At 33.3% G+C, this 16,856-nt stretch overlaps 2 protein-coding genes across 2 annotated transcripts; one reads left to right on the plus strand and one right to left on the minus strand.

Annotated features, from left to right (window-relative positions):
• The first annotated feature begins 1,206 nt into the window (after positions 1–1,206).
• Positions 1,207–5,123, plus strand: LOC131853344 (elastin-like). Its single transcript, XM_059204211.1, has 4 exons — positions 1,207–1,468; positions 1,548–1,721; positions 4,199–4,375; positions 4,902–5,123. The coding sequence occupies exons 1-4, from the start codon at positions 1,301–1,303 to the stop codon at positions 5,121–5,123; spliced, it is 741 nt and encodes a 246-aa protein (XP_059060194.1). The 5' UTR covers positions 1,207–1,300.
• A 2,169-nt stretch (positions 5,124–7,292) lies between these two features.
• Positions 7,293–16,817, minus strand: LOC131853260 (membrane-associated progesterone receptor component 2-like). The gene is made up of 3 exons (XM_059204104.1): positions 16,353–16,817; positions 14,610–14,759; positions 7,293–12,803 (listed from the first exon to the last, which is right to left on the minus strand). The coding sequence occupies exons 1-3, from the start codon at positions 16,666–16,668 to the stop codon at positions 12,685–12,687; spliced, it is 585 nt and encodes a 194-aa protein (XP_059060087.1). The 5' UTR covers positions 16,669–16,817; the 3' UTR covers positions 7,293–12,684.
• Positions 16,818–16,856: the final 39 nt, after the last annotated feature.

A 16,856-nucleotide genomic window follows, 5' to 3' on the forward strand; every position in this document is an offset into this window, starting at 1 on the left:
CGTAAAGATAGCAGGCGGGTGGACAAGGCTACCTTTTATATAAAAGTATATGAAGTCATGGGTAGCATAGAATAATTTTGTAGCATTTGTGATTAAATTAACCATATTATATAAGAACATTATTTATGAATTTTTCGATTTAATTTCGAGACTATTCATTTTAAATTAGCTTGCAGTGTTTGTATCTCTTCAAATCTCAAGCCTCATATATACAGGACTAAAGGAGAGATGCTTGACTGGCTACTCTAGTAGCCCTGGCTCTACGAGAGGCTAAATGCGGACATAGAGTCCAACATAAAATACTGAATTAAAGAAGTAACATTGATTTGCTTACCTCTAAACTGTGCTTCCCATTCTTTAACTGATTCCATTTCCATTGAATTGAGATCACTGAGATCATCATATCCTTTATCTGATGATGTCACAGAGAATGTGGCGAGTCCTCTTGAAGCATCCTTTCCTCCGAAAGCAGCATAGGGACCGCCTATATAAAATAAAGCAGTCAATTTAATTTTTATTTATTGCTGAAAATGGTATGGTGAATTATGTTAAATATTAATTAAAAAATATGGAAGAAAAAATTTGTTAGTAATTTATAAGTACTAATAAATAAACAATAATAAATCCTGTTGCTAGAAATATATCCATGTGACACTGCTCTGTATAGTGAATTTGCCATGATAAGCAAACTAACTTGATTCCTATCATTCCCCACTGGCCAGTTAAGAAAGGTGGGTGCACTAATCCCTATATTATTCCACTAAAAGTGCAAAACACTATAGTTACAGTGGTAAAAAGAAAAATATATATTGTATTACTAATCTGTAAAATGGATTGGAAACTAAACTTGTTCGCGACTATTGTAAATATTTGATTATTGTTAGCTTAATAAAATTTATAATTGTAGTAGTTTCAATTCCCTAATAGGTAGAATTAAATATAATTGTATTGTATGTAAAGTTTAAATTAATAAATAAAGGAGCGAGTAGAGGTGGTCTTTTCGCGCTCTCCGTCCCGCTCGCACCTATGTGCGTAACACAATCGTTACCTAGTACGTGACACGGTGCGAGCGGGCGGAGTATAAATATAGGTGCCGAACGCGGCACAATTCATTCCGCTTCCATCGCTAGTACAGACCACCGAACTCTGCTCGAGAGGATATTTACACTTGTCTTTCTTGTTTCCACCTGCACCCGCAACCTTACAAACAAGTACTGGGAACATACCCGTACATCTGGTCCTTCGAGAAGCCGGATTGTTGGAAGAAGAAAGCAAGACTGCACAGAGATCAAGATCACAGATGCCAACAACAAGAAGACAAAGAACAGCCATGGAAGCTCAATCAAACGAAGAAAACACCGCCGCCGTCACGCCGACCGTCGCCGCCACTACGTCGCCTGCTGCCGCCACTACGTCGACCACCACGACGTACACGTCCTCGGAACCTACTGCTACCACAAGAATTCCTGTTAGACATTCCTGTTAGATAAAACTAATGTTAGTTGCTAAGTGTGATCTCGTGTATTAATATTCTATAATATTTACAGCAACGAGCGCCTGCGCCACAACAACAACAAAACCAACCACAAATGTACCAGCAGGCGCTACAGAAACTAATGGCGACGTTAAGATCGCCAACCAGCCACAATCAACAGCAGGAGATATTACAAATTCTCAAGTCAAATCCACCGCTAATGGCAGACTTCATCAAACAGAGACAGGTGAGTGTTTAATTGATTAAACAATTAAACTTAATGTAAGCACTTCTGAATAGTCATATTTTTTTTATTCTGCCACACATTCATTACAAGAAGAATGGTAAAGAAACTTGCGTTATACTCTTTTAAATAAATGTTATGAAAATAATTGTAAATTTTGTCTGAATACAAACTGTTAAATAGCAAAGTTGACATAAATGAATAGTTTCTTGAGTAACAAAATAAATTAGTCATAGTTATTGGATGGAATGCACATTCTCATGAGTTGACAGTCTGTTATAAATCTGCCAGAAAAGATTTAAATGTCAAATAAAACAGTTCCTTTGCAAAAAGCTTACTATAAAATTGATGAATTCGTCAACAATAATAATGTTTTTATAGAAAAACTTTAAATCCATAGCACTAACAATATTATTTGGTTACACTAATAATGAGTGCGTAGCGATTTCTATGTTGATTATCGCATGCCTCTTACTTGTTATACTGTAATTATTTATTAAAAAAACATCTATTAAAAAGAGCAACACACAAGTTTCTTGCTCATTCTTCTTGTGATGAATCTGCATTCCGAATGAGTGGTAGAATCAAAATATGACTATTCAAAAGTGCTTGTAATGAGTTTATTTGAATAAAGATTATTTCTATTTCTATTCACATTATGATGTGCTTGATGTAAATAGACTCTCTCTACTGATTTCCTGTATATAATTGATTTTTATAATTAAAAAAAAAATCAACGAAAGACGTATGTAGATGTCATAACGATTTACACATCTTATTGATTTTATATATATGTAAAAACTAAATTTTTATTAAGGAGAATAAATACCAATTTTTTATTTTCTTGTAGTGGAGAAAATGAAGATTGACAGTTATAACTAATTTAGTATTTTTAACGTAGCACATTGTGTTTATCATATTATGAAATATTGTACATGCTTCGTACTATTTAAATGCTATCTAAGCACATGGAATGAAGGAAATATTCTTTATCTCTTGAGGTTAAATTATAATTATATGATCACGATTAGTGAGTGGCACATGCTGATAATGTGTTATCTTCAATAAAACGGCCAAGGGTTTCTGTTAGGTATTGACAACATTATTGAATGTTTTATAACATGTTTAATGATAAACTAAAATTAATTACTTGCGAAGGCCAATGATTTGTATGTAGACATGTATGTAGCAATCATTGTATCAATGTGTTCCCATTGACTATAAATAAATATTATTTATCGAGGACAATTATATATTAGGCTAGTCCATATTTAGACGAAAGTTTATAGATTTAAAGACTTGATTTTTCATGTCCATTAATAATATTTGAACAGTAAAATTGATATCAGTCTTTCTAGAAGATTGCATGGTCAGGTTTATTACATTCAAAAGCCCTAATAACGGACTACTCTAACAAATATTCCAATATACTATTGTTATTGAGTAAAGACAACATATGCTTTATGACTAGGGCCCTCACAGTACACTACAAATTAAAAAAGCATATGGCAAGCCTAGGCTTGTGCACAACAAAAATCTGTAAAAACACATTCTATGTGGTTGTAACCCATGCATAAATGTCGAAATGTCTCCTTTGGAAAGTTTACCTGAGGAGATAAAGACCATCACTCCTAAGAATATCCCTCAATTCTTGTCCTTGACGGGTCTAGGTAGTGACTTCAGAAAAAGGGCGAGCACAATAGATCTATGTAGGGCGCAGTGCTCTATAGATCCAAGCACTTGCACAGTAGCCCAAACCCCCAATAAAAAAAATGGTGGGATGGGCTTACGGTCGGTTTAAAGACCATCGAAAATAACATATACTATTAGTAACAATTCGCGGTTAACGTATGTATATCTTCCGCTTTATCTTACATCATAAAAATGGAAACCCAAGAAAAAGGTTTAAATATTTATATACTGTGTAATTTTTTTGGTATATCTGATATATCTCATTTGAAACGGAAGGTATGAAGTAACCGCCCTATTGCATCAATAGCAGATTAAATTCGTCAAAAAATGACATTAATATCGTCAGAAGTCTGAAGTGCTGAATTTATTCATCCTAAAATGTTGATGCAATAGTATTGCGAAAGTATTTATTATTTTATTAAACCTATACAAAGGTTATATGATGAGTTTTCTCTACAATTTAGTAATTACATTTGCTCTAAAAAAAGGATATACATATGCACGTGAATTTGAACAGTTTTAATTTCAATCATCGTAATAATCAACAGGCAGAATTAACTTCATCGATCTTTGTCTACCACATCCTCATTTTCAATTCCGAATTGCATAAATTGCAGAAGAATAATCGAGTTTGATTTATTTTACATCATTAAAAACTTAAGTCAATAGATACCGGAAATAATTATATTTCCCAACTTGTCCTTCCGGAAGAAAATCCTAACTGCATGCAAGGTTTACTATATAGGACAATTTACAAGGACAGTCTATTGAATGTTGTTTTGTTGCAGAACGCCCAAAACCAACAATCGGCCGCGGGCGGCGTGGGCGGAGTGGGCGCCGCGTGCGGCGTCGGGCTCGGCGGCGGCGGCGTGCCGCAGCAGCAACAGCAGCTGCATACCATGATGCAGCCGCAGCAGCAGCAGAGGCTGCAGCAGATGCACCAGATGCTGCCCCAGCAGACGCAGGTCCGTGCACGCCAATGTTACACCCTCTACGTTAAGCTTGGGAGTCATCTTTTAATTCTGTCATAAAACATGTGACTATTTATGGACTACTGTCATAATTTTTTTATAGTACATACTCAAAGATATAAATGGGTACTCGGTATATATCTTTCCACCACAAAGTACAGGTATAAATAATTTTTAACTGGTCCAATCGATAAGTTGGTGGGAAAATATACTATACAGCTTGCTAGATAGATACTAACTATTGTTTCAACACTAGGAGAATTAAACTTAATATAAGTATTTTGTAAATTGATATATTTGATATTGTCAGCCCTGAACTCTAATGTTTATGTTAAGATATATCTTCTAAATTAAAAATGTATCCTAATTTCTGTCTACTTTGAATTATCAATAGAACTTGCGTTACGAATACAAAAATGATGCACCTGCTGAAAGATGATATATATAATGAAAATCGGCCTATATTTCTTAAAGATTATTAAAAATATATCGTTATAACAGTGAATACATTTGTCCATAGGTGGGAAATGTATCAAACGTTGGCATGGGCGGCGTGGGGACGGTGGGAGGAGTGGGCGGCGCCGGCGGCGTCGGCGGCGTCGGTGGGGTGGGCGGCGTGGGCAGCATGCCGCCGGCGGGCGTCGGAGCTGCTGCTGCTGCGGCAGTCGCCCGCGCCGCCCGCGCCGCACCCGCCGCCCGACGACCAGCTGCCGCCGATGACGCCGCAGGACCAGCTCACTAAGTTCGTCGAGCAGTTGTAGTGTACATAGCCGAGGCGCGGCGCGTCGCCTTGTAATATATAAGATACCGGTGACGCCGCGCGGTCCCCGTCTCCAGTCCCCCGCCCCCTCCCCTCCCCGCCCTCGCTCGTGACCCCTCCCCAGCCCTATTTATTGTCGATAAAGTTATTGTTAGTGACGCGAGGGACGTAAGTTAAGTATTACGATGACCGAATCGAGCGCTCAATGTACAAAATGTAAATATGAGAGAAGTACGTCCTGTCAGCTTCTGCGTAATATAAGTTGTTCGTACTGTAGGTACATTATGATACTTATTCTGTTTATTGTAATTAAATCATTTTATAATATAATTATGTGATTATAAACCGTTGTTTCCTTTAGCTATTTCCGTGGAACCCTTGTTTGTCATACACGATCAAAATCAGTCGTCTTACGGACACACGCAACTATTTTTCGTTAGGTTAGGTTACACAATGAAACGTAAAAAAATACCTTTTGCAGTAGTTTTTGTACATTGTACTTTTTAGAATAAAGTTTATGTGACCAATATACCTGTATTAATATAAAACGGTATCGCTGTTAGTTTCTCCGCTTATAAGTCATGCCACTGTCTGATCACATACTTTCACTTTCATTTAGACATTTTTACAGCACCATTCAGTCTCAAGGTTTTCATAGTTTGTGTTGTGGATACTAGATAACTGATAGGAATATTTTTTTATTTTATAAATACATAATATACATAGTAAACAACCATACTAATACTGCTAATACGAAGTGTTTTCTTTGTAAATCTTACTCAAAGAAACAAATGTTTGTATCATGCAAGGCATATAACCCATGATCTTTGGAAATTAGACATCATGTTAGACCACTGAGGTGAATAGTAAATATATAATGCTGGACAATTTACACAGCGCCATCTAATCCCAGATCAAGCAGATTTTGTGCTTTTGGGTTTCTAGACAACTGATTATAGTATGTTTTTAAATATATACACAAAATTTATAACCTACGTGGATAAACCGGGTCACATACAGTAATGTGGTAATACTATTTTTTTACAAAGGTAGTATTTAAATATTCCATCCTCGTTACTTGATACGAGATGCGGATGTATATTGCCCACATCCGCTTTTCGCTCATAATTACAAATAAATAACCCCGGCCAATTAACACAGCGTCATCTAGTCCCGAGGTAAGCAGAGCTTGTGTTATGACTACTAGACAACAGATATAAAGACTTTTTGTAAATACATAAATAATATACATAGAAAATACCCAAACCGATACACACACACACACACACACACACACACACCGATAACCGATACGAACACTCGACCATCGGAAGTAAAGTGGGGTGCTAAAACTGCTAAAAGACCTCCTAGGCCATCAACCATAAATGTTAGTATTGTGCGAGATCATCGAACCTTCAACCTCTCAAACATATATAAGTACTGTAGGTACCTACTACCATCCGAGGTGGAATGCACGAGCAAAATGCCCCATGCCCCAACTCCGGCATACGCGCTTGCAGGTACATCTTGTGGTTTTTAGTGGGTATAAATACCACACCACCTCGCCATCCCTCCGGCCGGGCCTTTGAAGTTTATCCACAAGTTTAAAAAAAAGGTCCCTACAATTACAATGTATATTTTTCTTTTCAGCCGAGAACCAATTATAGTACAGTATATCTTGTGAATAGGACAAATAAAATATAATAATAAGTATATAAAACGCTTTATTTAAATTCATGTGAATGTTAAAATAAATATTTTAGGTAATTAGTTGGATAATTATTAACATTTTGCTGTGCTGTACATTAATTCACAATTTCTACATCAATATATGCTCTGGTATATACATTTATACCTACATTCATTCGTTAGTTCACAACTATTCGTTTTATAATGTATTGGCGAACTCAAGGTACAATAGTATTTGTGAGTTATAAATAACAAGTTACATTCGTTAAGTACTTAGTTCAATAATAACGTAGTAAAGCTTTTAATTTTATATATTTACACAAAATCAATGGAAGCAAACATTGCCGAGATCAATCATTACCAATTTTCTTATATAATTGAAATGGCATACGAGCTGATGGGCTACTTGATGCCTAGTACCTCACATGTGTTACCATTCCGGATGACTACGAGTTTATATCTCATTCTTCAATCGAGGCAAGGAAACAAGTGTGTTGGCAAGAGTTTAATTTTATAATAAATTCGATGTTAGTATTTGTATAATTTACTATCATCAAAGTGTGATGTACTGACTAGTAGGTGCGCACCGATAACTGAATAGCCCGGGATAGACCAGAATTAACCAAATATTTTTGATTAATATACCTGAAATCACAGAAATTTGCACAGTAAACATATTTATTTCTGTTTAACAAGCTCCTTAAATACATATTTTTCATGATCTTCATTGCATTTCAAACTCAGAACTTAGTACTTAAACGTACACTATTCGACAAGGATGTGTTGTACGTGGACTGAGTTATACGACCAATTCTCGCTTCTCCTATTCACGTTGATTTATTATTAAATTAATTAGCGTTTCCACACCTCGCATTGTATACGTAGCGCGTGTTTTGTATTTTTATTTTTACTTGTGTATAATATATAGAGGGCATACTGCACCGACCCCAAATAATGGGATAAATAATCAATTGAAAACTGATAGGATGTCATTTATAAAGCAAAAGATGATCAAAATTAATCTTATATTACATCTCTTCTAAGAAAAAGATATTTTTTGTAACCAGATATTTTGTTATATCTATTCATATGTTCCAGATTCCAGTCACAACACCCGAACAATTTGACACTTGTAGAAATAAAAAATGAAAACTATTTTTTCAGTAAATAGTAAGTAAGTAAACAGTAAGCATACAATATGTTTTTTGCATTAAAAAACATTATTAATATTTTATTTTTGGAAAATAAATGTGAGTTTTTTTTATCTGTGGTTGACATGGAGAGTCCATGATTGATCATCGTATGACGTCAAAATTCAATAAACAAAACGTTGTTAAGCAATCTTATGTCATTTGTTCTATAGTTTCCTGCTAAAATCGCTCAAATATTTCAATTTGTGTTGTCTAAAGTTTCACGAAATGGAGTTAGGCTATATTAAAACGGATAATGCAAATTGTTGGGAATCTTTGTTTAATAATAATAAATAATATTTTCAAATAATTTGTTGGATATTTAATTGTCGTACTTCGACACATAAGCACAGCATACGTTTTGTAGCTTGTCACTTTCGCAATTCCAATAAAATCTGTATACTTATCACTCAAAACAGTTAGAGCGCCGTATTAGCCTTGTTTCGTTTATTGAAATATGACGTCATAGTTCGGAAATGTCACGTGACATAGTGTTTTAGCGCGAAATTCAAACCAAGAGAATAAAATTGTAGGGGGGTTTTAAATAAGTCTACAAAAATTATAAAATATTTTTCAGAAAATTGTCAAGTAGCCAATTCTGTATACTGTTCTAGCAGTTTTTAGTTCTATTTCTCGCCCTCTTTGTTGAAATAAGAATAATCTTTATTCAAATAAACTTAATATAAGCAGTTCTGAATAATCATATTTTTTTATTATACTCATTCGAAACGTAGCCATCACGATTGACATAAGTAAATAAATAGTTATCTGAATAACAAAATAAATTGGTCGTACAATAGGTATAAGACCAGATACAAGCAACACCCGTTCAGGAGTATAACGTTGATAGTTCTGAATCCATACAACATAATAAATTATTATTAATTACTTTCACTTTCAAAACAGTTTTATTCTAATCACAGTTTCAATACCGATAAAAAAGGTTTATAAAATCCACTAACATAATACAGTCCACTAACAGGTAGGTATAGCGTAACAAACACCAATTTATAAATTACATGGTATATATAATACTGTACAATACAAGTTACTTGAGTTTGCCAATAATAGTACATTTGTCCATGATACTGTCAACCCAAGTTCATTTAACATAAAGAAACTCACAAATTCAGTTTGTATATGTTTATATGACACAAGCTCACAACCCTTTGCACTCGTATGTCCCCGTACGGAGGACATCGGTCGTTTTATCGTTGCGCTCCTATGTCCCCATGCAAGGCACATTGCATCTCAACCGTTAGGCTAATTCCGATTGCGAACTTTCTAAAGCATAATTACGAGTGCATAGTGGTAAAATGGAGACTCAGAGATACTCATGAACATTACATACTGAATCTACTGATGGTACCGAAAACCCCTGAACCCTTGTCATACAAAATCATTCACCAAACACCTTAAAATACTAACATAATTTAATATAAAAAAAAAACAATAAACGTTTACAACAAACTAACAATTTTATCGTAAGAAATAAATATTTTAGACATATACAAAGGTGTTAACGATTTGTACTTTAGTAACAGAGATAAAGTTAAAATTGTGATAGTAGTAGCGAAGTGTAGTGAAAAGCACTGGCCTGAAATATCATATTACTTACGATAAATAAGGGTAATACAAACAAAATATATCTAAAACACACACCGTAACACAACGACACGTTAACAGATCAACAATGTAAAGTCATATGGAGCACTACGTACAATGAAGATAACCATGCAAAAACCATACTCTTAATAAATAAACACGTTCATACAAATATTTGCCACCAATTATACTCATTTTTAAAGCCATAATGAATATTTTAAATGTTTTTTTAACTCAAATGTAGTATCAAATAAACTCTAATTATGAAAGAGCAATTTATTTTAGATACTTGAAAATATTTTTTCCAACATTAATTGTTACAATGCTAAGTGCATTGTAACAATTAATGTTCTGTGCGTCTCTTATAGTTTCTTTACTCTACTTAAGAAATAAAATATATATACCTACATAAAAAATGGCAACACTTCCTCTCAATTTATAAACCAATATGTTTACATTCATTGTATGTGCTCCATATACTTTACTGTTGGTCTGAACACGTTAAGATTCACACTTAACTACGCATAAACAACGTATTATGCACATTTCCTTAGATATTTTTTGTATTTTTATCATTGCTTGCAACATATAATTTATTTAACAGTGTTAAGTACCAATAGTCAAGTGGGTGATCGCCCAGGTCAATAATAAAATCTCTTATTAAAGTGTACAACAAATGTATGCTAATTGAAACGCTTGCTGCATTATTTAGTAAGCTCGATGCAACAAAATGTATTTAAATGGCAACATTAGGAAAACATGCATAGATCATAATAGGTCGGCATTTAAATTGCAAAACAACCATTAGACCAGTAACAGTGAAATAAATATCAGGTTCGTTGGAATTGTATACGCTCATGTAAGGGGCTTCTTAAATTACGATACTGGTAGAGTACGATTTTTCAGTCAAAAATACGCGACTCGAGGTTTCAAACTATTAGGTATGTTAACAGAAATATGTTATACCATTTGCAACGCATAAGCGACTAAAGAAAGTATTTAATACTGAATAATTCTAGTGAAAACAGTTCATTTTTCTTAATAACTTGCCTCGTGTTATATATAAACGACAAAAAAATGTTTTGATAAACCTCTTACTATGAAACTGACGGCGGCGTATAATAATACTGCCGTTAATTTCATAGTAAAGAGTGGTTGAAGCAATTGCAAATAGAGGCAGATTGACAGAGAGTTACATATAAAGAAGAGAAAAAAATAAAACAAACGCTTGCATTATGCGGGTAAATAATGGTGAGATCTGTATGTAAAAAAAACATAAAAATACAGTCGTAACTTAATACAGGGATAAGATATATTCCTGTACATAATTATGCTCATTTAAGACCTGAGTAATTAGAAATACAATATGCAAACGACAGACAAGTCATACATCGCGTGCAGTCGGCAGGATACTGGTAACAAAGTATGCAAATTACTATTCCAATGTGACCTCGAATCCAAATATAAACCAGTCTAAGTATCGTAATATAAGAATAGACTAAAATACCGACAACTTTGTGTCAAACAAAACATCATACAATCACTAATAGAATATTCTCACTATACATTGCATCAGAAAAAATTGATACGAAAAAAACAAATTGTCGCTAACAGAGGAATGTGCAACTGTTTTTCATTTTAATTACATGCCTTAATATCTTAATCAACTTAATATGCTTGCACTCAGTCTTTCAATTTATGAAACTGTATATATATAATATATATCCAAAATACTGCAATAAGCAACAGTTAAAAGTGAAATTAATACAACAGATTTCATATATACAACAAATCTCACAGACAACTCACTCTAAAAGGCTTATTTGATGGTGTAGAAGTATCATGCTATACGATTGTATGAAGATAATCAATAATAATTAGAAAAGAACAGTTCAGACATTAGGTACCAACCTACAGTTGTACTGTCCATATCAAGTTTTTTTATTTCTATATATTTTCTCTATATAATAATATTAATATAAATAATACTAAATCAGTATATGTATGAATACTTTAACCAGTTTATTGGGTAGTTTACGTATTTTAACCGATTTTTTAGGGTTATTAATCAATCAATACTGGGGATATGTCCGAATGGTTTTTTTATAATTTAGATTAATTCTTCTCCTTTGATATTGATCTTGATTAAGATTTTGTAAAATGTGGTAAATACCTTATATTTTGAAATAACAATTAGCAATTCAGTGATATTAATCTGAATTTACGTGCGATTACTCTGACCATTTCAATGCAATTTGGAGAGCTTTTACTAGATCCCTTTTATCTAATATGAAACTCATGTAAACATATAGATATGAGTTATTGAAGCGAATATCGATAACTTATATCAATTTCATGGCTTGTACTAGCGATGTAGCTTAAAGGGCATGATAATACATTAGTTAGTTGAATGTTATAATGATATTTGTAGAACTCATATTAAAAAAAAATATAAGGGTAGTTTTGTAAACATGCTTTAGTTTTTAACTGCATTGATCGTAATGTCTGAATACTACTAGTAGTAATATATATATAATGTAACATACATTACATATATTACACGTTAAACATGTCTGGACACGTGTATTACAAACGTGGCGGGCGTGCTCATTGAAGTATATTCAAACAATAGCATGAAACTTGTACAGCCACCTGCTTCACAATCCCATTCAAATTGTTCGTTCGTAGGTTTTACCAGCAATCTGTTGGCTGATATACCATTTAGGGCCTGTACACACAACAGACGACAGTTCGCGACATATGTTTTTATTATACGGATGGCTAAAGGCGCTTGAGGAGCTTGCGTTATATGATACATTTTTAAATGTCTTACTATACAAAGAGACAAGCGCGCCGAATCTTGTCCCATTTGTGTGCAGGCCTTTTTAGACACCTAAAACATGTCCATTCATTGACACGCTATATAAAGCCTATCAGTTGTTTTGTAAAATCTGCGCTTTACCTCCGAACCTTCTTATATGCAGCAAATTATTACATAAATCTAACTAGCATCGTCTAATGACAAACAATTGAATATGTGTGGCGGGCAGACATGGATCCTATTCATTCTTCTTGTCAGGATTGCTTATAGAATTGTCTGTTTCTTCTAATTCTTCGTCTGAGTAGTTCGTAGGCTCTTCCCCGGGTTTTAGAAGTCGCCCGACTAACTCGTATTTCTCTGTAACATTCAGGTTAAAACCAGTTACTGGCGAATCATCATTGCAACTACTTTTTTCGAATAATGAGCGATTTATTTTCCTTCTAATTTAATTAATAATAATATTAACTATTTAACTATTGTATTCATTAATTTTAACGTATTTTTATCCTTGTTACTAATAAACTCTAAACCTAAAATTTTAGTTCAACTATGGAAGTTTGGCCATCGTTTTAAGTTATTATTAAGAAAATAGTTTGATTAATAATATATTATTGAGGTTAAACAAGACAGACTTCAATTCCATTGTTAAGCATAATTCAAAAACTACGGCTCAGAATTTGATCAAATTTATATAGGTCGATGCTCATTGCTGTAATATTAATTAATTAATTAATAAAAAAGAAGATTAAAGATATGAGGTAACACACTTAACCAAAATACAGTTAAATTGAGAAGCTCTTCATTTTTTAAACAGTTATAAAATTACAAGACAGTTATATATTGTTTACAATATGTATTAATTTGATATTTTTGAATGGATTATAATGGAATGCTCCCGCATGCACTAACGGTTTACGCTGGCGGGGCATTAGCAGAGGATGATAAGATGGCTTGAGATCTGGTCTGTTAGCCCATCCTGGTATATTCACCAAAAATTAATCACGATGGTTTTCCAGGGTTGTGTTATAATATTTTAATAAACATTTTAGTGTATTGTTACTATTCTTTTAGTCATAAATTATCTAATAAATGGGGGAAGGCGATTGTTGGTAATATGGACTAATGATTCCATTGCTAGCAATTTATCTATTGCTACAATGTTTTTTATGAATAATTTTGTAAATGTTGAAAGAATTCCTTGGCAAAGTAGTGCTAGTGTCGTATATTGAACATACTCATGTGCCACCAGTACCGTAATCAATAAAAAAATATATTAAGGCTCAAAATATTTACTTATTAAATTTGATTGGTGGATATTTCCAATAGGTATCAATGTTAATCGATATGTTGTTATGAATTCTCATAAAAATATGATAAGAAATCAAAACTTCGATATGTTTTGGTGGGTAGATAATGTTTCGATTACAAATCAGGCCGAAGTAAGAAATATGGTCAATAATGGACACTGATACAAACTTGTATGACTAATCTATACTAATATTATTAACACAAAAGTGTACCTGTTTGTCAGATTTTAAGAAATAAATGGCTGAACCAGTTTTAACGTAGTTAACAATAAGAATAACTCAGGACAATTTACAAAGCGATAAACAGTCCTAAACTAGACAGAACTTGTGTTATGGGTACTGAAATAAATACAAAGATATTTTTTTGCAAATACGTACTAAATATACGTAGAAAACACCCAGATAAATACAAATAAATTATAGTCATAAGTACAAATGTTTGTATCATGAGAGTAATCGAACCTGCGACCATCGGAAGTAAGGTGTGCTAAACCGCTATAACAGTGAGGACGTTAAATTTTACGTAAAGATAGCAGGCGGGTGGACAAGGCTACCTTTTATATAAAAGTATATGAAGTCATGGGTAGCATAGAATAATTTTGTAGCATTTGTGATTAAATTAACCATATTATATAAGAACATTATTTATGAATTTTTCAATTTAATTTCGAGACTATTCATTTTAAATTAGCTTGCAGTGTTTGTATCTCTTCAAATCTCAAGCCTCATATATACAGGACTAAAGGAGAGATGCTTGGCTGGCTACTCTAGTAGCCCTGGCTCTACGAGAGGCTAAATGCGGACATAGAGTCCAACATAAAATACTGAATTAAAGAAGTAACATTGATTTGCTTACCTCTAAACTGTGCTTCCCATTCTTTAACTGATTCCATTTCTATTGAATTGAGATCACTGAGATCATCATATCCTTTATCTGATGACGTCACAGAGAATGTGGCGAGTCCTCTTGAAGCATCCTTCCCTCCGAAAGCAGCATATGGACCGCCTATATAAAATAAAGCAGTCAATTTAATTTTTATTTATTGCTGAAAATGGTATAGTGAATTATATTAAATATTAATTAAAAAATATGGAAGAAAAGATTTGTTAGTAATTTATAAGTACTAATAAATAAACAATAATAAATCCTGTTGCTAGAAATATATCCATGTGACACTGCTCTGTATAGTGAATTTGCCATGATAAGCAAACTAACTTGATTCCTATCATTCCCCACTGGCCAGTTAAGAAAGGTGGGTGCACTAATCCCTATATTATTCCACTAAAAGTGCAAAACACTATAGTTATAGTGGTAAACAGAAAAATATATATTGTATTACTAATCTGTAAAATGGATTGGAAACTAAACTTGAACTGTTTTTGGTAATGGCTGATGATTGATGCATTATGGAATTAAGGCTGACAACAGCACACAAGTGCAATGTAGTACACTTATGTTTTTATGCATTTCTAAGATTCTACTTTCAGTGTAACATTACATATTATATTCTATGTCAAAATATAATATAATAAATCTATACATACATATAAATAAAATTGGATTGTCTGTTTGTAATATTGAAATAACCGTTTTGTACTACATGCATATGAATATAAATACAGTACATACACCAAAATAATATCTTTTACAAGTTTTGTCTGTCTGTCTGTCTGTCAGTCTGTTTGTTCCGGCTAATCTCTGAAATGGCTGGACCAATTTTGATGGGACTTTTATTGGCAGGTTGCTGATATAATAAGGAGTAACTTTGGCTACCTTTATTTAAGAAATAATCTTTTATTTTATAAAAAAAAGTTAAATATCCAAGCGGATGAAGTTGCATGTACAGCTAGTTTATCATAAAACCGTATGACTATATACCTTAAAGTTATTCAGGTTTTTACTTTGATATAAAGTATTTTAGATATATTTGATATACCTTACCCTACGTAATCTGTGCACAAAGCACAGAAATAGGAAATAGGAATATTCTCAATGACATTTAGTACTTATTTATAACTGGTAACTAGTCTATCTGCTATACGGTCAGATCCTTGACATTTGTATACAGCTCTGATAGATATATATCCTAGGCATGTACATATCACACATCTTGTACAATACTGGAGTAGCTAAAAAACTACTAAGTTTGGAAACTACTTTTATTATATTTTAGAATTTACATCAATTTGTTTAATTCTACTACAATTTGCATGTATGGGATCACAAATATTCAGTGCAGAAACTTAACCACAGTTACAGTCTTCTCTAATGGTAGACAAATTCCTGGTCCTTTTAACTGTTCAGCGACCAAACCACGACTGAAACAATAGTCTTTCAAACTATATCCAAACTCTATTCTATGCCTGACTAAAACATTCTTTTTGTTTATTTTTTCTTATATGAACAGGCTAAGTTTAGATATAGTTTTTGTAATAATGGTCTAACTAACTACAATAATAACTAACTAACCTACAAAATACTGTGTCCTAAGGCAGTCCGTGAAGGAAGGCAAATACAATCTCTAAAATTTTATGAAAACATATGACTCACCAGCGCCCAAGCTATTTATAAACATAGAATGCACTAATGCAAACTCACCGGGACCATAGAATCGCTTCCCTCGAGTTACATCAAATATCCATCCGTTAACTGCTACTAAAACCCTGCCATCAGGCTGAGTGCCGTCGTACTGCCTAAGTTCAGCCACAGTCATGTCCTTCCGGAGTTTGGGAAGTTCCACAGGAGCAATTTCCGTTGGCCCCTTAGTAAACTTGCGGTATGTTTTGTAAATCAAACCAAAAAAAATAACAATCAATAGCAAATTTATAGGAATATATATTAAAATGTTCTCATCAAAGAAACCATACGAAGTACTGGATATATCTTCCGCTTTGGTTTCAGATGCAGAAGACATTTTAGTGAAGATAACTTTTTATGTACTTTAAATAATCAAGACGGACAAGTTTACTAAATACGATTATTGGTAAATTTAATAATCACTAATGACGTCAGCTTTGTATATTTTTTGGAATCAAAGATAGCAAAGGAACTTGTTAAAACACAGAGTACTTTATTATGTGTTTACATTTTAGTACACAGAGT

The sequence above is a fragment of the Achroia grisella genome, unplaced genomic scaffold, assembly GCF_030625045.1.
Source record: "Achroia grisella isolate CSIRO2021 unplaced genomic scaffold, CSIRO_AGI_Agris_v1 utg900, whole genome shotgun sequence".
In the NCBI taxonomy this organism is placed as follows: domain Eukaryota; kingdom Metazoa; phylum Arthropoda; class Insecta; order Lepidoptera; family Pyralidae; genus Achroia; species Achroia grisella.